At 43.2% G+C, this 22581-nt stretch overlaps 1 protein-coding gene across 1 annotated transcript in view; it reads right to left on the reverse strand.

Moving 5' to 3' along the window:
* The window catches only part of FSTL4 (follistatin like 4), a 174814-nt gene that overhangs the window by 23149 nt on the left and 129084 nt on the right, over positions 1-22581 (reverse strand). Inside the window, exons 5-6 of the mRNA XM_067305058.1 lie at positions 20755-20921; positions 5402-5522 (exon numbers count right to left, since the gene is read on the reverse strand). Of these exons, the coding sequence (XP_067161159.1) occupies positions 5402-5522; positions 20755-20921 (288 nt within the window). The remainder of the gene's footprint in view (positions 1-5401; positions 5523-20754; positions 20922-22581) is intronic.

Raw genomic sequence — 22581 nt, forward strand, 5'->3', positions numbered from 1 at the left:
GCCAAGGGGGGAGAGCAGGGGAAGCGACCTGCCGCCGCAGAGGGCTGGCGGCTTTCGGAGCTGCCTCTGCTTGAGGGACGCTGCCAGGCGTTCGGGCGAGAGAGACTCGGAGCCAGGAGCTTCCCGTTCCTTCGCTACCTTGCAAAGGTAGCAACTCTTAATGGAGATATAGGTCTCCCCCCGAAACATCACCTATGTAACGCTCTCAAAACCAGCATGGATTCATTAGGTTTCCTCATAACGGCTTGCTTTGGGCTTTCCTGTTGCTATTGCTGTGGGTATCAGCACTCCCGGTGACTTCCACGACGCAGGACCATGCTCCAGAAGCAGGGCCCTCGTTAACACAGCCGCTTCTTGAATCGCTCAGTTTTTGCCTCATCCCATGTTAGTCTGCCTCTGAGAAACCCACGTATTTCACTAGCAGAACCAAGAACACAGCAGATTTATATTGCAAAAGATAGCTCATAGCTCCCAGACGCCGAATTGACGTTCTTCATGAAAATTGGCTTCACTTAAAATTATAGCAGGGTGTGTATCTTTTACAGAGTGATTAACGAGGAAATTGCATTCTTTCACCTACAAAACTAGGTGTTGCACCTCCATTCTTGCTCTCAGCATTTTCCTGCTCCTTCCATTTTCAAACTCTTTATTTCTTCTCCCTTGTCTTATATAATTCATTGCACAGGTTAATTATTGCATGCAACTGCCCTGTGATAACAGCAAACTGCAGAATGCATTTTTATTGTCCTTGCTACAAATTAATACATTCCAGGTAAGCACATTTTACTTAACACTTGCAAAGATTTCAGTTCCAGACTTTGGAATATATGGATTATCCTTTGCTATTTCCCTTGGTGAATATATATCATTGCTAACCACTCCTGTGTCTGCAGCCAAAAGCAATACAAAAACGCTATTATCTTAAGCAAAGTAGGAAAACAGAAGCATTCAGACAAGTAAGAGATTAGGTAGGTTGCCTATTGCTGCATACCGAGTAATACCTCACTTGTGAGGAGACCAGATCATAACAACAAAACAGCTCACGAGGAGCACGGGTGGCAGTATCAAGCCCCAAAGACACTTGTTGCTGCTATAGGACCTATACATTTTAGTGTTTATTTAAATTAATCTATATTTCGGATGCTTTAATCGTTCCATTCATGAACTGAAAGGAATTTGAAGCCTTATATGTTTCCTCTTGAAATGCCACAAAACCAAAACATAACAGCATTTAAAGCATCTCTCTGTTATCGGAAAGTTTGTCCTATCGGCCTCTTAAAATTGGGCTGAAGATCAAATGGCTTTTTTTAACTATATTCAAGGAATATAATATTCTGATTTATGCTGATGTCTTCCAGAGCGCTAGAACCAAGGAAAACGATGCCCTACACTTGGCAGTCTCTCGCTTTGCAAACTATCGGTTCTCATAGTTGATTACAATTTTATGAGATCTGTTATTCTCAGCAACTTTTCTTCCTTGAAAATGATAAATGGCTTTTCTTCCCTATACTCCGAGCATGCTGTACACCTTCTCCAAGCAATATCCATACAGGGGAGAGAACTTGATTTTCTACCTGTTCCTTGCCACTCCTGATCAAAGATACTAGCAGGCAAGACTCAGATCAATTTTTCATTCTCGGACTTTGTGCTCTTTTCCAACGTGTTCTGTTCTTCCAAATACATGAAGAGCCAGGTGTGTAAACACACTGACTCAAATTCTACCACTGCTATGATAAGATTGATGTGGACAACCCAAACATTGTCACAAATGTCACGTACGGGCTGCATTTCACATGCATGTTTTATGGTTCTTGCCCAGCAGACACGAGCCAGCGGTTGCAGGCCTTCGTGCGGTGGTCCTCACGTCTTCTGCCCAAAGCATCCTCATCTCAGCTTGTCTGAGACAGCATCTGCATTCAGCTCTTTTTTGTGATAATCCCAAACAGCCGTGCAAGCTCCAGCAAGCCCACGTGAATATTGCACATGCAGGACCGTTTCCCAGAGGCGCTGATCCCTGCTGCCCGTGAAAGGCTTGTACGGTCGAGGTGAAAATCCCGGGCTCACAGATTTGGACAGAAAGGGAAGCACTCAGTGACACTGAGCAGTAGAGCGAAACGAGCCTTTCTTTCCTTCAGATAGGTTGCTTTGGAAAGGACCTTCGGACATGTCCGGGCTGTGCAATGTGTGACCTCGGGGCAGGCTGCGTGCAATTGCCTTCAGCGCTGCATTAAAGCCAGGTGAAATAGCCCGAGCACGGCACCGCACACGCGGGGCGGGGGTGCTGGTAAAGATACAGCAGCTAGCTTGAGCAACCATACTGCCTTGCCTGCTGCTGACAAGCACGTGCCACCCTTCCAGCACGTTCCGACTGCGATGGAGTGAACTTACTTTATGTTTAAAAAAATAAAAATAATAATAATAAAAAAATATATATATATGCTGGGAGAAAAGGAAGCCCTTCAATGGGTGAATTTCTGATAAATTTGTCTGTAGTACATTCAACTGCAGCTCTGAACCCAAAGAACTTTTAATTTTGCTAAAGCTGGGCTCTAAACTTCCTGTTTTATGCTATTTTTTCACCTAATCAGTGAGCTGTTGCAGGCCAGTGCTATGCTCTAAAACAAGACAAAGGAGAAGGTCTCTAGCAAGATTAAGAGAATATATCAGATAAAAGCATACAGAGAGGGTGTACATAACTAGGATCCAATTCTTTTCAGTAGAGAAAGGCAATAAAAAAGAAAATATTGTGTAAATCGGGCTGCCAGGCCTCAGACGGTACAAAAAGGGCTTCCAGATCACAGGGCTCTAGAAGGAGTTACTGCAACTTCGAAAGTCACTGAATTATCTGAAACCCAGTCGAAAAGCAGGGATCTGCCTGTACCAGCATGGCACGCTTGGGAAGGGCTGTGTATAAACCCTCCTATTTTCACTCCGTTCTTCCCCAGTCGCTTGGAGGTTTGTCTCTTAAAAAATAAAATAAAATTCTAACTGATTTCCTAGAATAAAACCTGTCTTTCCGAGGTTGCCAGCACGTTAGTGCCTCGCTGCAGAAGACAGGCGAGCGGATACAGCTCCAAGTTCTGTCTCCCTTGGTGCTGCCACACTGCCTTAAAATCTTACTCTAATGCAGAATACCAAATAAAATAAAAATCCCATGTTCACAATGTAGTTTTCCATTTGATGCAGGCAGAGACGGACAATCCCCAGCGGGGAGCAGAGCTGCCGAGCTCCACTTTGGGTCCCCGCGTCTTCACAAAACTTGGCTCACGTGGGCTTCTTTCCGCCACTCTTGTCAGGGGAAATTTGTCAACTTGTCCTTTATTTGTTACTTTACCAGAAAAGCGAGACCGACTTCCCGAGCGGGGCTGCGTCTCGGGCACCACGAGCCGCCGGGCGCGGGCGAGCAGCGCGCTTCTGCCGCCCCACCGCAGGCTGCGGGCAGGCACCGACACGGCGGACAAGCGGCGAATTCGGGGATGTGGGCAGACAGCCCACGCGGCGAACAGCCAAAACCCGGTTCTGCAAAGCCCGATGGCCCAGATGGGAACATCAGACACTGCAAGGCAACGGTTTCTCGACCCTACAGTGTTTTCTAGCAAGCCTGGGTTGACATCAGAACACACGGTGGGGTTTTTTGCAGTATTTAGTGACTATACAGTGATGCAAGAAAGCCAACAAGAATGTTCTTTTGTACCACAGAGTCACTGTATTCGTAAAAAAAAGAAAACCCCCCAAACTACAAGCAGCTGTGGGGCAAAACTTACTGAAAAAGAAAGTGTGACCTTTTCCAACCACAGGTTAAATCCAAGCAGCAGGCATGAGGACGTTTCTGACCTGAAACGCGAATCAGCCCCTGCCCACGCTGTGTTTAGCTTTCCTGGCGCTCTGGTTTTAGTTTCGAAGCCTTTGGGCCTTAAATTCTCAGCGATGATAAAGTCTGCACTGTCGCCTGCCAACTAAACTCCATTCGGGCCTCATAATATATCACATAATATACACGGGATTAAGTTGTTAACTTGCTTTTCCTTCAACTGCCATTCATCAAACAAATAGCACTTTGAGGAAAGAAACCTATTTTCCCAGCTGCAGCACGCGCAACCTAGTTATCCATATTGCTGGGACTTTGCAGTTTACTATCTCAAAAGATGACAAATTACGATGCAGAAACATTAAGTCAGTTCTCATTCAGATCAGCTGGATGCTTGGTGCTCTCCTGCAGGTCCTTGCCGCGGGTGGCGAGCACTTGCACATGTCCAAAAGCGCCGAGCTCCAGGCAAGCCGAGACCCCGCTTCCACCACGGCGCTTATTAAAGTGCATAAACATCCCTTTTTGCTGTTCCTCTTCATGTCGGCCTCTCCCTATTAACCCGCGCGTAGTTATCTGCTCTAACCAGCTCACGAGCGCTCCTTTGCGGAGGTCTGTCTACATCTACAGAAATAACTAAGTAATAGTTCTCCTTAATAGACCTCCTGTAATGCAGTTACCAGTTTTTCCTGTAAAACTAAATACTTCCATGTCAAAATAGAGCAATACCTATTCCTGAAGGACAACGGGGTACGTTGTCCCCTATTCAGAAGGTCCCTTTCCAGTCACACTAACCCACGGGATCCACACAAAGCCGTCGGCGAGGACTGAGCCTGCGCGGGGCTGCCCTGGCCACGGAGCTGCGCGGGGAGCAAGGCCGGCACGCTCAAAACCAGACAGACGAGAGCAGAGATTTGGAAAAGTATTCCAAGTTGTTTTTCTAATCAAGCCCCTGAAGTGCAGGTGGGGTTGGATTTATGCAAACCTGGGTTTACTGTTGGACAATTATTCAGAAAATTCCCACTGGGAGCCGGATTCCCCACTGACTTTTTCCCTTGAGCCGACATTTTCACCCATGCAAGGAGCAGCGAGACTGTGCCAGCTCAGGGGCGTTTCGCATCTGGTTTGTGCGGGAGGAATTGATGGCGCTGGACACAACATGGGAAAATCAGTGACACCCCAGGTTTGGTCCCTCCCCAGGGCACTCGGCTGAACGAGGACACTGGAACATGCCCTTTGTGATACTCTTAGTTTTCTGAAAGATGAAATTACTGAAGCGACACTTCTGTTGGTAAAACTCACCATTAGTCTAAGAGATGCTCAGAAACACTCCTTCACTCTGCGGAAACATCACCGACTGCTTCCTTCATAGTCAGGCTATCTGCTTAGGTAATTATATATACGCCTCCTGTAAACGCTACCTTTCTTCTTGATCGCCCGTGCGACAGCGCAAGCGAGGCGATCGCTAGCTGCATTCGCTCTCGCACCCGAGCAATTCGGCGTGGGGCTACCGGTTTCTCCGCGAGCCGGGGATGGACGCGCAGCCTTGCTCGGGGGCACGTTTGCAGTGGATTGTCGCACACGCCATTTACTAACCATTCACCTGAAGGACGTGGGTCTGATACAGCTCTTCGTAGCCGTAGGCATGACAGGTGTAATTGCCCATGTGAATAGTTGTTACCTTGGTGATGTAGAGGGAATCGTCTTCTCCAAAATCCTGCAGGTAACAAAAGACAGGAGAGAGGCCTTTTTACTTGGGGAAAAAAAAAAAAACATTAAGCACCACGCAAAGGTAGGCTACGTTTTCGGCGGTTATCATAGCATCGCAGCTTGGGAACGCAGCTTGAATTTTGAACAGCAAGTTTTAAAGTTCATAAATCAATACGCGCTAGAAAGCGAGCAGCAATTTAAGAGTAAGGCAGAGCAACTCATCTGAGAATATGAACTTTTCTGCCAGTTGTTAACAAGGTGCTCTTTGCACATAAAAAGATAGCAATCTCCAGCTACCTAATTTATGGGGAAATTTAATATCTACCTGCTAACCTGAGATGTATAAAACACCAACTTCTGGGTGGGTTATGGTTTCCTTTATCTATGCCAGTTCTTATAAAATGCAGTGTAACCTCTAGAGTTGATGAGAAAGAGCTCAACATGCTCGTCAGTTATGTCAAAAAATCTAAATAGGAGACAAGGGAAAAAAAATATTTTCTTAAATAAACTAGCTTCAAATCAACCTGTTTTGATTTGTGCTATTACTACTCCACATCTGCTCTAGCTTTACCTCTATTTTTGATTAGAGATGGGGAAAATACAAGTTATCAGCAGCAAGGTTTTGGCACTTGAACATTCTGCACAAGAACTCTGCTTAGGATTTTATTTCAAATTATAGGTAACCAAACTATAGCACAGACAAGTATACAAAGGAGCTTCTCTTGTTATTCCATGAGCATTCAGACTTCAGCAGCTCCAAAATGTTTATGCAAACCCAGAAGGATACACTTAAAAACCACAGTTAATGAGTTTGAAGAATGATTTTTTTCTTTAATTAGCTCCAAACATGAAGCATGCTAAATAAAACTCTTCACAGGATTTCACAGGCAAAGTATGGTAAAATTCAACTTATAATCAGGGCTGCACGAAGCAATTCAGGACAATAAGCTGAATGTTGACTAGCTGGAATAGCAAAGGTTTTTCTGTTAGTAAAATCCAAGGACTTTTTTCATATTTCCACCGTGTACGTAGAAAGACGTACACATTAAGGAGTGTATCAGGAAAGTCTCTACACAAAGCTGTATCTGTTACCATCCATTTCCAGAGCCATCAGGAATGAAATGGAAGTGCAATGCTCTAGTGCTGCGAGGAGCTGCAAATTCACTGTCAAGCTCTTACAGCATGAAATAATTGAACATATCAGGATGGACAGCGTGAAACGGGAACGCAGATTTGCTCTGCTGGTTGGAATTCAAGAACTTTCTTCCCAGGTTCTTTGTGGATGGAGAATGGGAATCCATGCACGTGGGTGGCTTCTCCGTTCCCTTCTCGTGCTGCCCCTGGGGCAGGTCTAACGCTACAAGGAACTACCCTTGCTCGGGGTATTACTGCCAGACCTGCCACGTGGTCAGAAACTGTGAGCAAGAGCTGTTTGATCAAGGGATGGACTGCTTTCAAGACCACCACCATTTGGGCTCTTTGTATCTCGGTTTCTGACTTTTCAGGGTGTGTTTGCTTTGCAGCTTGAAGTCTTTCTCCCCAGTCACGACATTCAGAACATTTTCTGAAGGAAGCTGTGACCCTGAAGCAGATGTGCAATGTCTGCTGGCAGCCCTTAAAAAAAAAAAGTACAGGCTAGCCCGTATCTTGCAGTATGGGAGAGACCTGGCAATACTTCTGCTGGCTCTTAAATTTTCTCCAGTAACTTTGGTCTGGCACCAGAGAAAGGTCTTTGTGACCCTCTTCTCAACGGCAGAGCAGCAGTGGCAGGGTGGAAGGGAAGTGCAGCAACTTTTCTAGCTTACAGAGATGTTACAAGGCAAACGGAGGAAACGCCAAGAGCAAAAGAGCAGGTAGAACCAACAGGCTCATTCTTTCCAGAGCAGGGACCTTGATCCAAGAGGTGACAGAGACAACCATGGACATGACCACTCTAGTTCTGCTATCCATGACCCTACAGCATGCACTGCTGCTCTGACAGCCCTCCTCGACAGCGCATGCTTGCCCTCTGAGGTTTTTTTGTTTTGTTTCCACATGCTTTTAAGCTTTTCCATCTGCTTAGAATTGGTGAGTTCCAGCCAGGCTAAGGTCCCTGGGACTTTTGGCCCTGATTGCAGCACAAAAATTGGCCAAAATGTTGCTCTCTATATTGCTCTGCTGTAACCAAGGTTGTGTCTTAGCAGCTAATTCAACAGTCTGAGACTTGTTAAGGAAAAGTGCAAATGTACATAGAATTATCCAGAATGAGAGTAAATCCCTAGACATCCATGAAACTTATTATCCATCACCAAAAGTATCTCACATATTCTTGCCATTTTGTCTGTCAGGCAGATTTGGTATCTAGACTATGAAATAAGCTGGATAAGCTACCTGTTATTACAAAGATCTACTCAAATCCTATTGTTCTAAGGATTTGCCTGTTTCTGCTAGCTAGATGTTCCCTGCTGGAAAGAAAAAAATGCATGAATAACTGCAAATAGAAGAGATACCAACCATGTTAAAATAATATTTGCATGAGATAGAGAAAATGCACCCAGTGAAGGGTACTTAATAACAGTTTTGAAAGTTAATCCCAATGCAGCTCAGATTGAATTTAGATCAATAAAACTGAGATAGCTACTTTTATGGAATGATTTATAAGGAGCTACGGAAAACAGGACAATAAAATCTTTTCTGAGATATCTTAAAGGATGGAACACACTGGAAACAGAAAAGTTTTATGAACAGTTGGTTTGCTCTGTAATTGTCTTTTTATGGACGATCTGTTTTTTCCAATGCATACAAATGTATTAATATAAGTAAAGAGCCTTGAAAAAAACCAAACAGATGTAAGATTATAGTATCATTCTCTTCCTCACAAATACATTTTTCTTGAAAAGAAAAATTTTTATTGGTAAAAGTATGGTTTATGACTTTTAAAAACTATTTTCTGACTTCTAGTGCTTAAAGAAGGTAATCAAACACGATTGAGGTGACACAATATCATTAATGTCAGGCACAGAAGGAAAATATTTTGCATGTATGAGGACTTGCACGTGTAAAGTACGTTTACGTAGGAATAAGAACATTTTTGACCAGCATTAGAGGCTGGGGAAGGAAAGAGTGATTAGTAAATTTAAGTTCAGTACTGAACTGTTGCTACAAAAGAAGGCAGGTGAATTCTGCAATAAAATTAATGACTCTTGTGCTTATTTACTTATCTATCACAATTTATGGTTTCTCCCTGTGTTTCCCTGTGGATATAATTAGTACACTAGGATTTCAGTTACATATATATATATATATGCAGGCATTTTATGCAGAAACACCTTCTGTGTATATTTTATACAAGTAAATTTAGAAGTGTTATAAAAATCCAAGCTTGAGAGCATCAGGAAATAGCAAGTCTTCAATTCCTTAATAGTCACTAACTGTCTTTAGATTTTACACTTGCCTTCAGCCAGGGGTCCCAAGGCCACGCAGGACACACTCGCGCGGCAGCCAGCGCGTCACCCCGCAGCTTTGCCGCGGGTCCAGGACCCCTCCCTGTCCTCCAGGCACTGCACAAGCTTTGGGAGCTCCTAGGAGCTGCTCAGGTGCATCTCCTGCCATTACCATTGCCAGCATTAATTTACACCTCTGCTAGCACGAGCAGCTTAGCTGCCATTTCAGGATGCTGGAAAGCGGTCTTCAATGGGGTGTAACACCACGGAGCTGCACGCAGTTTTACTGAGCAGAGAACAAGGCACAGGTCCGCGAGGACCCGTCTCTTGTCAAAACGGTGCTTCATGCACGCGAGAGCTCTTTGAGTAAAAAGGGCTCAGAAATTCCTCAGCACAAAACGTTTTTAGAGTCGAGGTCCGAGCTCACTGCCAGCTCCAGCTGCAGCATGCACATCTGTCCATCCCTCCATCCATCCTGACATACACCCGTGGAGGATTCTGGGGGACGAGGAAAGGTAGGCAGATGAAAGAAGGATTCTCACTGGAAGAAGATGGAAGAAACATTCTGTGCACTTTGACTTTAAGATGGCTTTTGCTTGTAAAGCCAGGTTTTTGCTTGTAAAGCCAGGTTTCCAAGTCACTACGAGCCTGGAAGTAGTCACAGGGAACAGTAAGAATCTGTAAAAAGAGTAATGTAACAATTCTTCTCTCCCTAAGAATATCACAGCTTTGAAGAACAGTATCACAGGCCTGCCTGGGAGCAGCAGCGACTGCTGCGCATCCCGCTGGGAGCTGGAAACATCCTATTCCCAGCCCCCCAGGAATGCATAATGCTGAACTTCAGAGACAAGACATCTTTATGTCTGGTTAAACTGTCACTGAAGCAGGACTGACTCTTAGCTGGCCTGGGCAGGTGTAAACTGAGAAGGACAAGCCCATGCCTGAAGTGAGATGGAGGAAGTATTTCTGCAGCAAGCTGATCACTGAAAATGGCAACTGTATAAAGCTACTCTTAACCATGAGGTAAGAGAATAAATCCTGTGAAAAAGGATAGGCAACCAGAAGCAGAGCAAAAAAGTAGCTTCAGGGACATGGTTTTCCTCCGTTACCATTGCAGGGGAATCTTAAGAAGGGGAAGGAACAGAAGTGATGAAAGTATACAAACAAGAGGCAGAAAATATTCTAACACCTACAAAGAGATGAGCCTTGCATCAAAGTGGCCAGATAAGGACTCTACTGCTCATTGCCTCCAGTTTATGGATTTCAGCCTAAAATAATGTTATATGCTCTGGTGGTAAAAGAAAAAAAAAGTTTCAGCAAGCTGTGCTGGTAATTTCTCATAATTGATAAGGTCAGCTAGTGACTGATGATAAATTGACTTCACCAGCAGTTTGCCTCATGTTCTCTCCCCCTTTTTGGAATAAAAGTTCTCCGCCCTTCATGAGCTTCTTTTATGTCTTGCAGTTACCCTTCAAATAAAGGGCTGATTAAGCAATCTCCGAATATATTTGAACTTTTATCATTTTCAAATGTAGGGTGGTGTTTTTTTAATCTTGAAGAGCTCAGTAATCTTAAAAAAGTCACTACCACACACAGTCTATTTCAAAAAAAAAAAAACCAACAAAAAAAACAAAGCAGATTCTAGAAAATGGATATGTGCTTTTTTTTTTGTATTGCATTTCCCTTCCATCACTACTGATTACCCAAGGCATTGGTCTCTCCAAACAGAAGATTTTTCATATTTATTTATCCCATTCCTCCCTGCTAATGCATTCAGCGGTCACGCAATCTGCTGTGGTTCTGAGACACCACGCTTAGAAATGTGTAAAACATTGCATATTGCTTGTAAATCTAGTTCACATTCTGTCTCAAGTGAAATCCAATATGTGACTGTAATGTCACAAATCTTCTGCTCCGACACCAATGAGCGAAGGTGGCAGAGAGGGAACAAGCATTAACGCGTGACTCCCGAGACTCACACCACCAGCCCCGGGAAGGCGGCAGGCAACGCGGCAAGGGCAACCTCCAACTATTCCAATATTCTAATTTCATGAAATATTCTAACAGGTCTTGGTCCAACACAGAATGGAAACATTTAAAATCCTTTAAGTTTTTGGCAAAGAGGAATTCTTGTTTCCCAGGAAGTCTTAGTATAAAGAGGAATTAGCATATGGTAGGTTCAGGCTTTTTATTTTTCAGGATGACTTCCAGGCATCTGGGAAAGAAAGACTTGCCTTATAGCTATAAATAGGAATTAGGAACAGAAAAACCCCAGGAACACAAAAGCAGAAGAGCCCCCCTTCTCCCTTACACATGGCTTGTACTAGGCTAAGCACCCCTAAAGTTAACCGATCTAAAGCAATTTAAGTTTTCAAAGATAAACTACATAATCATGTAGATCTCACCTGTGCGAGCCAAGCCTATTTGAGTCTACATAAACTCAGTCTTTCCTGGGACAAGACTATTGGGTAAATGCCCCAGCCCCGCTCCAACACAGCCACACGGTCTCCAGCCTGGCCTCCCACCGCTGAGCCTCTAACGCCAGGGAAGCCCATTGCCTGGCTAAAACCCCACGACACCTCCCAGAGCTGAAACATGCCCAGCAAACACCAATCAAGAGAGCAGTTTGTGCAGCGCTATGTGGCTGCAAAGCCCTTGCCCGCACTCGAGCGGGTCTGACGCTCCATCCAGTAACACGGAGAAATGGTACCTCCTGCCACTGCATACCGCAGCACCAAGCACACCATGGGATTTTGAACATACACAGCCATAACTACCCTAATCGTGTACCAAATGCTACCAATATGCCTGACACCAGAAAAAAACCCCTAGAAATTCCTAAGCCCTTCCTTACCTCCTAGCACCTCTCTGGCTCCCACTGCCCCGGGTGCTTTGGGGCTGCTGGGGTGCCCTCAACATTCCTCTTACCTTGGATCCTGACCTTCTGCTGCTGTCCTTGACTATAACCACATCAGCACCCAACCACCAATAAACACCTTCCCAGAAGCCAACAGAGGAGGCCCTCCAGCTCTCTAATTTGAGGATGATAAGCTGACAGCCTTGGCAGTAATGAGGAGCAGCTGCGGAGGGCTGGGGTCAAGCCCCGGCAAGGCAACGACCTCCACTAACGATCCCACCTGCCTCTTCCCACCGCCCAACTTGCCCTCTGCAATGTCCTGCAGAAAAGGGAGAATGCAGCGTGCGCGGTCAAACTCTGAAAGGCGTTTTGTAGGGGGGACAGCATGTGATCTCCACCCTCTGGGCTTACGGCTGGCTTGTACTCAGCTCGCCGATGGGTTTTTCCACTTGAGGGAAAGAAATGGTGTTGCTATTCAACGGTAACTATTCAATAGTAATACAGCGATTAAAAATTATCAACTAGTTCACTTTAAAAAAGCTTACCTGATCCTCAGAGTCGTTGAAATCTCTCTCTGGTACTGTTTACAGGATTTTAAAACAAAATGTACCCAAGCGTTTAATGAGAGGATTATTATGCAGAATCTACAACAATGGCTATCACTTTGAAAATGATTTTTCCACACTAATCAAATGTCTCTATCTTTTTGACAATAGACTCATGAGTGATTCATGTAAAAATAATAAAAACTAAATTAGTCATGGGCTCTTAAATCACTTTCTTTGGTCCTTTCAATAATTCATTTCCAGAGACATGCTGAGAACTTATGCTTCATTAATACTATTTGTTCTTGGTTTTACACATGCTATCACTTTAGTAATTTACATGGAGAAAAACTCAGCCTTAAGCAAATGCCAGAAAACTATTGCAAACACAGCCTGATGGAGTATTAATTTGTCTTTTCTTGTTATTCTGCTCAAAGAATTTAGCACAACATAAGACTGCTGGTGAGCTAAAAAAATTTCTGGCTTAAAACATACAGAAATGGACTTTTTAAACAGTTCTGCAGTTGTAATAAAGGTAAGAACGGATGACTCCTATATACTGAGAAACTTATGGACACAATATGATGAGGAAAATCAATGGCAGATCTTCTTTCTGGAGCTATTGGCAGAAGGTAGGAATGAACACACCAGGGATTCAGCAAAATATTACTATTAATTGGATCTACTGGACATTTCATAGAAAAGCAAGGGCCATGACTGAACAGGCAAGCACCAATCTTCGGAGTGAATGGTACTCATACCATTCTTCTCCCTGTAGTACCAAGATATATAACTGAGATTCATAGATTTTGGTCTGCTAACTCGATTATCAGCTCCACCAGCAAGGCCAAGTATTGGAGATCACAACCGATTTCAATGAGTCCTAATCATCAAATTCTCAAATGTCTTCTAATGCATTCTTTAAGCATGCCAGCATAGTTACCCTAATACTTCACAGCATGTGGCTTTATGGGCTCATTCCTTTCTTCTTTTCATTTTTAGAAGATCCATGTTGTATCATACTTCTGCTTCTCTGGTATAACACCCAGACTAAGTACATGCAATCCATCTATAGAAGAATTACAGCTAACATCCCAAATTTCTCAAAAACATGCCATGTATGCCTCTAAAAAAATCAAGCAAAACAAGAATACCCCATGCTTTTAAGAGTAATGTCTTCCTCCCCAAACTTGGGATGTTTAGAAAGGTGAAGCCTTATACCCTACTGTGCATTTAGGACCAGGTCAACAACTATATAGTCTCTGGGAAGGTATTTTTGCATTTGCAATAATCACCAATAAACTTTATTCTGTGGCCCAAAAATGAGCTATTCCACTGAAGGCACCAAGCGGATACAAGTTCTGTGATCTTTATTATAGCAAAGTGGGAGATTATGTATTCTGAAAATACAGTAACTATTAATTTTCCACTTAACCTTCAGTTTTATAGCCTGCAAAGAGCTAAGACACTGTAAGCACTGTGCAATTTCTTAAACTTTGATTTTAAACAGAAAAAATTTGGCTTTAAATACACAACTTCCTGTAATTTACTCACATCACCATATTACTGCAACATCTAGGATGACACAGGGTTTGATCATTTTAATGGCCTCATTTCTATTAGTAGGGTATTAAGCGGGGTTATTCACACATGATCTTTTTATTATTTAACAGTGGAAACTACATTAAAAACATCAACAGGAATGAATCTCCTTCATACAGCTTGTTCTAATGAAAAATCTAATCCAAGTGCCTCATATTTTAAAAGTAGGCTATTTGCTTTGGTTTCCAAAAATTATTCACGGAAAATGGTTATTTGTAAATATATATGTAAATAAGGAGACAAGCAGATGAATTTTCCCATGCACACAGAGAAATGTGGCATATGAGCAATTAACGATTTAGAAAGTGATCTGTACCCCCACATGTTTATATGGTGCAAATTTAAACTCCTTCAATTTTCTGCCTGTCAACCTGGAACTCAATCTTCAGTCTTGACCCAGAAAAATAAGTTGGTGACTCATCTGAGTCTTCACGCAGGGGATGCTCTGAAGGTCCGCTTCTGGAGCTGCTCTCAGGAACGGTTATTAGGGCCGCTGCAGTGAAAAACGTTACGGTAATTGAGGTGAAGCGCTGGCAGGGAGGAGGAGAACCTGCCTGGAAAAGAGAACCGCTCCCCTCCTTGCGAGCAGTGACTTTCCCCGCGAGCGAAGGCTGCGTAGCGCCCGTGTGCCGGGGTCGCGGCTAACGGCAGGAATTCCCGCAACAGCAGAGCCCAGGTCTTTTTTCACATGGCATTAGCAAACACGAGAACGGCCGAAGGTGAGAGCAAGGGTCTCTGTAACAGAGCTCCTTTACCAGGAGGCAACGGCAGATGCTTAGAGAAAAAGGAAGGGAACGGGGTGAGCCTACCTCGACACGCTGAGACACGAAGCCACAGCTCAGTGATTTCCCAAACCGGTGATTTTGTCCTCGTGCTGACCAGCTTCTCCCCTGACCTTCAACTTGTCTAATCACAGCTTCAACCCACCTACATTTCAACCTGCAGGGCATCCGGGGGCCAGAAGTTCCACAAATGATTATAATTCTGGTGAAAAAGTACTCGCTTTTTTGTTTCAAAGTTGGAACCTGACGTTAGCAATTGATCCGCCTGTTTCTTTTGAGAAATCCTTCTCCATCTACCTCCCTCTGGCACTCGTGGTCTTACAGACCCCTGTTACAACCCCTGGCAGCCATGGGTTTATCAGCTAGAGTCCTGGGAGATTTAATCTCTCCCTGTTCAGAGCTGTTTCTCTATCTGCCTCCTCTCTGTTCACCTTCTTTGCATCTTTTCTATTTCTACTATATCCTTTTGGAGATGGGACAACTGGGACTGCACATAATGTTCACAATGAGGTGTATCATGGATATTCTCTGGATATACTCCTAACAGTGTTGTCTGCCCTGTGCTCTGTTTCTTTCCTAAAATTTCCAACCATCCTGTTTGTTCGAGAGGTTTTTATCAACCATCAGGGAGACGGTATTTTCATCAGTACACCCACAAGATCTCCTTTCTCAACACTAACAGGTAATGGAGAGCCTTGGCTGCCCTCAGGGATACTTTCCTGTGCATGTTACCCTGCATCCATCCGCAGAAAAGTAACTTTTGGACCCACAAATGGAGGCAGGGCTATTTCTGGGCATGGGTGGCTCCCCTCTGCCTCCTGTCCCTCCCAGGGTCTGGGTGGGCCGAGAAAACCCTGCTCAGGACCATCCCTGGAAAGCACTGATTGCAACCATGTTCCGTCGTGTGAAAAAAGCAATCCTTCTTTAATACGTGAAAGGGTTTTCCATGGTCTTCATCCTACTTGCCATCCCTCCAAGCCCCTTTTAATTCTATAACCTCTGTTTTAAGCTATCATAATCAATCTAGCTCACGAGCTTCCCAAAGGAGTTCAACCACCAGTTGGTCTAATAGGCTAAGAAAGAAAATAAATATGGAATGTGAGGGATTTGTTTTTAGTAGTTGGTTGATAAATGTAATAAAGACTGTAATGCAAAGCTGAATATACATGAAGCTGGTAAAGGGGATCTTCGGGAAAGCAACGTTCAAGACATTTATTCAAGAATTTAGCACACGGACCTCTCATTGGAAACTTCTGACTTTCTGCAAGATAAACTAATTGATACACGCAAGTGACAGTAGGAAACAAATGATACATTGCATTTTGTTAACTCCTGGGTGCATGCTTTTTAAGGGCAATTATTGATTTTTCATCAAACAAGTAGAAAGACAAGCAATAAACTAGGTGCGAAGGACTCAAGAGTCTCTGCCTGGGACTCCCTGGTGTGCCTTCCACCAGGCAGGAATTGACTTTGGAGCCTTGCATTTGTCCCTGCATCGGATTCTTTTTGGAGGAAAAAGTACACTTCATTCTACCTGGCATCAGCAGAAATGAAGAAACCTCTATTTTAATGATGTGTAGTGGAAAGCATACTTTTGAACTAATGACCTAAAACAGACTTGAGCTAAACTGTACAGATGACTGTGAAATGAATAATGAAAGATAGTCACAAATTCACATTTTAGCTACCCATATTATACCTGGTAAACCACCAAATTCTTACCTACTTGTATTCTGTAACATTTGTTTTATTATGCTTATATTGTCTTTTCTGTTGTTTCCATGTTTTAACTACGCTTTTGAGGAATAAACTTTCATTTATAAATTTTGTTTATAAATTTATATATGTTCCTGTAGAGATGATGAAAAAGCATGTGAAACAATATGCTATAAATACTGTATCAACATACTTGACTCCATAAGGAGTTTGTTATACTTTCAAATTGAGGAATGCCTCCGTAATTACGTATTTGGGAAAACATACTGAATGTTCCTAGAGGCAAAAATATATTATTTTGAAAGACAACACATTTTAACTACTTCACGATTTTTAACCACACATCCATTTATAATTATCACAATCTCATCAGCTTCAACTTCACTGTAGTTGTTTTCTTCATGAGGAAAGTTGGTATCGCTTTTTATCAGTATAGATGCAAAGGTGCTTATTATGAATAAATGATATTTATGGATAATTTATGGAAAAATAATACTTTGATGCTAAAAGCAATCTTCAATGTTTGCAGGAAAAATCATTTAATTACATGTGTCATTAAGATGGCTCTTTTGTAACAGCTATGTGACAATTCATTAACAGAGTTCTTAACAGATAAGACAAGACAAATTTTTAATACGTTGCTTATGAAAGCTTCTGATTAAAAGAGCAATGAAAAGTGATTAATATTTTGTTGCCAATCAAGATACTGCATAAAAATGATTTAAATAAAGCACATAAACAACGACGCTTTGTAATAATCTTCAGGCTTTCAGTTCTGTGTAAATTCAGGATTATCTAGGATTTTGTTGACTGTTTTTTCTCCTTCCGGCATGAGACTGGAACACCCTCGGCCTCATAATACCTTTGTCAAGAATCTGGGGAGAACAGAGCAGCAGAGGACTCTTCTGCGGTGCCTTTGCTCTTCTGCACTCGTGACTTTTCAGGACTCTGTTTTTTCCTCAGAATTGGGCTTCTATTTTCATCTGATTTCCTGAATAAGCATTAGCATTTAGAAGAGAAAGAGTTTAACTGAAATATAATATGAGGATTTTTCCAAGTGCGTGAACATCCTGTAGGTTCGTATGTGATTACCACCGCGCCAGGAGCAGGGAGGATTTTCTTGAAGTTAAAAAAGGTGCAATTAATCTCCTGTTGCACTTCCAATTAGCAAAATTGCTAACCTTATTGTGAAAAGCAGAAATGCAATTGAGTTTCTGCTTGAGGCATACTAAAAGAAAACGGAAGTAATTTAATTAACTGACTTCAAGTATATTAAGAAGCACACTGCCTTTACTTTCCTGCTACCAATGCCTTTAAACAGACAATTGTTTAATGCGAGTTTGCGTACCCACAAGAGGCTGAAACTTGGAACGGTCTGGTGCCACCCCCAGCTAGCTGTGCAGCCGTGCGTGCGGGTTTTCAGGTGTTCCCACACTGCAAACCTCCATACAAACGCTGCTGGCGCATCCATCTTACCCACCAGAATGAACCCAGAACGCAGGCGTGTCCTGTGAACTCTTCGCACTGCAGATTAACTTGGCCAATGTCTCCTGAGTACGGATTTTTTCAGCTTGAGATTCATCCAGAAAGAAAGAATGGCTTTACCCGCTGAAGGAACAGGTTAGACTTCCAGTTTGCTGTTGCAGTCGTCTTCGCCTTGAGATCAGGAATTAGTGCAATGTTTCCGAACGGAAATTACGGTTATATGCTCTCGTTCAAACGACCCTCTCTTTGCCCCTGCTAGTGACCAGCGCTGCAAGCACCGAGGTTCCCGTCCCCGACGGGGACTGAGGGGACCCAGCCGAGCTCCAAAGCCCTGCGCATTACTCATGGTGAAAGAGGACAGGGAAAAGATCATTGTCCCCAAAGTGGGTCACCTGAGGTAACTAGAAAAGAATACAGATGGCAGTGGTATATAAGGAACATAAAAAGCTTTATAGCTTAATTAAAGATGGAAAAGCTGCTGAGGTGTTTATTAGATTAAAAAAATGCTGACGTGCAATACCAGGTGTTATAAGACAAGGTGAGAGAGATCATAAACTGACACCTGAAACACTAAAATTGAGGAGTAAATCCTGTTTTTCTTCCTTGTTAAAATCTTGGAGTGCCCCTTTGATATAGTTTCTCAGTGATATATTAGAAAGAGGAGAAGTTCAAACAGATCAGGAGGGATCGTTTTCTGCTGGGTTGCATGTGACTGTCCAGAGGGGTGTTGAAGCACTGAGAAACCAGTCACTTTATGTGTAAGGACATAACTCTTCCTCTTAACATTTAATAACAAACACAAAAGAAAATTACTCGTAAGTAAACCAGAAATCCACTTGGGCCACACTATAGGAGAGAGTAAGCGGCATTTGAGCCTCAAAATTTACTCCTCAAAGTTCTAATTAAAATAGCAGGAGTTGCAAAATGAAACATCAGATCCCCGTGCTATCCCTGTTTGCGTCCCAATTCCTGGACTGACAGTTTGTTTGCAGTTCACATGTGAACCTCTAACGTTCTTTTAAGATTAATGTGATCATAACCAAGATTTCATGAAGGTAATATAAATGCATGGAATTTTCATTATTTTTGGCTGAAAAATTCTAAGATGAGCTCTTAAGCCTCCAGATTATCTGGAAATAAGATTTCAAAACAGTTGAATCTCACTTCTAAATCCAGCTCAGTGCTTGATCCAGCAACAAATCTTAGCCTAAAAATACATGTCCAAGATCTATCTAATGAATAGAACCAGCAAAAGAAAAGGCTCCTTCTAGACTCCAATCACACAAAGCTGCTGAATTTGCTAACTATAAGCACTGACGGCATGTGTAATCTTTTCTATGCTTAATCTGTGTCAAGGAACAGATCTCTTAAAAAGAGTATTTGCACAAGATTATAAAGGCAGTGAGCTGTCAGGTAAACCTTGTGCAGGCTTTGGTATGCCACTCTCCCACTACAGCAGTGAAAGCCTGATTTTGCGCATCCCATCTGGGCAGGTTTCCACGTATTTTTAGTGCCCGTGACCCAGAGGTCATTATTCTCACCACGGCGCTGAAGGATGTCGATAAGAAATCTGCTCAGGTTTCTGGCTAGCTTTGCAATCCAGTGCATCTTCCTCACTGTTCCTTTACGTTCCTAGGGCAGCATTACAGCAGGATGTTCGCGGGACTCACGTTGCATTTCAATGCCATGTTCCAAACGGCAACAAGAGTTGTATTCAGAAAGGGTAATACTTGCTTTGGTGAAAGGCGAGACTGTTTAGATGAGTGCAATTACGGAATTTGTGCCTACATTAATCACCTATATACAATGCACGGAATTCTCCTATTGAGGCAGAGCCAACAAGAACAAGCCAAGCTGCAGGGTACATGCAGACGAGTAGAACAAAGATTTTTCACATTTCAGCAATCCTGGATACAGAAGAGTTTAGGGAGCTATATTATTGACTGTAACAACTCTGAACTGAGTGGGTATCAAATTAACGAGAGCTGAACAAAAATATAAATCAACTCTTGCTGTAGTGCAATTAAAATAAAACCTGATTTACTGTGTACTTTAATGCAAAGGGAAATGAAATACAGACCATATTTTCTGTACACTACTTTCCACTCTCTCCATAATCAAATGTTATTAAATAAATGAGCAGGTTTATACCATCATTCAGGTATTGTCTTTACCACAAACTATGACTCACACATCAGACTAGCACTGCGAGTCAGAGATCCATCTTTCTCCCTGCAAGGGTATTGCCACACTCTGTTGAATAATCCTGTATTTTAAACTGCTCATCAAAACCAGTAGCTGAGGAATATGAGATGAGAATATGCTGAAAGGCACGTGAAATAGGAGGAATAGCGAAAAAACTGTATTATTTGATTTAGATACAGGAGAGATTTCATTGCCAACCATAAGTGTAGCGTTTCATACTCTGGATGAACCCATTTCGTTGTACTGGGAATGAGCTACCTGGGAAGTTCATGTTTGTACCGCTCGTTTCTGCTAGGATTTCTAGGGTTGCTGCCTGTGGACCATGGGTTGCACCAAACTCAGTGAGCAGCAAGGGATGAAGTATCAGTGCTAAGTAATTGCTGGGTTATTACTGTACTGAGTTGTGACTTCATAATACCATAATCTAAGTACCCATGCTCTCAGCTGCTTATGTTGTTTCGCTTTTATTCCTTAGACGTATTCATATAAAAACAAAATATCATGCCAGCTTCCATTTTCCATAATAATCATGAAATAAAACTGTTCCCTTAAAACTATCATCTGTTAAATGAAGCCACATTCAGCGCCCTAAAAGAGAAAATTACAAGACTAATTCGGGACTCACGTTGATGTCTTCCAAATCGAGGAAGTTGAGGATGACTCCGTTGCGCTTCCAGATGATGGGGGGCCGCAGGGCTCCCCGGATGCTGCACGTCAACATGGTGCTCAGGCCAACCGTTATGGTGGTGACGCTGATCTTCTGGTCTTCCGGCAGGCTAAGCCGAACCACCTCTGCAAAAGGCAATGAAGCAGATGGCATTAACCTATTCCCCCCTTCTGCCCCCTCTGCCTGCCCTCCTCCCAGCTCCACGAAAAACTCCGAAAGATTTTGGCAAGGGGATGGCTATACCCTAAACAATAAGGCAAAGTAGGAGACATAGCAACTGCAGCTGCCACGGCCAAACTCCCTAGATCATTTTCCTCAGGTCTCCACAGTAATTGTGGCATTGGGACACTCAGAGACATCCTCTGGCTAACCAGGCTGCAACATCTAGACCTTTTTCAGGCCCTGTTCTCCAGGTGGGTGTCCCCAGGCACGGAAGGGACACTCCGACCGCTGTCGGCTCACAGGTGTCCTCGGTTCCAAGGGGCACATTGGCCATTGGAACTGGGGTGCTGGGCCACGAACAGGGAGGTAGGGTCCAAAGCCGGTCTCCTGCTGCCACCCCAGGCATGGGGCAGGACAGATGAGGGCCTTCCTGCTTTAAACCATCCTGATTTGTGTCTCTAGAGGACTCCTGCCGAGGTCCTCTGCAAAGCCACAAGAGTTGGCCATGTTCCTTTCCAGAAGAAGCAGAATTAAGGTAAGAATATTATCACTGAAACAGAAATAAACCTAATTTTAAATGGCCCAAATACCAGGAAACCACCAAACAAGAAAACTCCCCACACCTTTACCAAATGCAACTACATATGGCATCTGAGATACAGATGTTCTTCTAAACTAAGCAGTGAGACGCTTTCCTATACTTTATTTAAATTGAAAAATTCAGTTACTTCGATTTATATGTACCATAGAAAAAAAAAATGCCTGAGGCAGCAGGCCTTTTTATTTCTTTGAAACCACACCAGTGTCACATCATTTTCTTCTGGCCAATGCTCATAAAGATGTGTCTGCATATTTTGCCATGTGCGGCTGTATAGATAGGTAAGACATTTGATGTTGGAATTACTGTCACTGCCGATAAGTCATTATTAAGCATTTCAGCAACAGTGAGCAAGCAATAGGGCAATCAAGCTGCATTGTCAAAACTGCAGCAGTCACAATTTTATCATTCACATGATGTTTTTTGCTCTGCAACAAGAAGGTCTTGAAACCATGTGACATTTAAATGCTCAAAACTCGTCTCTCAGGGTAATAGCCCGTTAGGATGAAGGGGGACCGCTCACACCTCTTTCGGCGTTACACTGCTCCAGCCCCTGGCTGCTGACGAGCCCCGAATGGCACCGCTTCAGGAGAAATTACTCTGACCACGGTGACACTCTACTATGACAACCTGGAGTCAGGTAACTTCCCCCCATCCCTCACATCAGCTAGCAAAATGACCACTCATCCTGCTGGCCACCTTCTCGCCTCTGCTGTGAAGACCCACACGAGATCTGGAAATCACTTAAATGCCATGTGCATAAGTAAGATTTAAATGGTATGTGTGCTTTCTCCTGGCCCTCTCATGAAGGGGTGACTTTCAGTGCCTCTGAACACCCAGCTTCATGAGGTCAATTCACAGCTTAAGATGTGATTTTGCCTCACGAGTTAAAAGCTTTGGTGGGAAAACCTGGCACTCTTTTTCTGGCTTACACTATGGAAATGCACTAAATAAAAATTAAAAAAGAACGGCATCAACTTTTGCAAACATCATTTTCCATCTGTTTCCATACTCTCTAACAGAAA

This window comes from Apteryx mantelli, chromosome 14 (genome assembly GCF_036417845.1).
Source record: "Apteryx mantelli isolate bAptMan1 chromosome 14, bAptMan1.hap1, whole genome shotgun sequence".
Classification (NCBI taxonomy): domain Eukaryota; kingdom Metazoa; phylum Chordata; class Aves; order Apterygiformes; family Apterygidae; genus Apteryx; species Apteryx mantelli.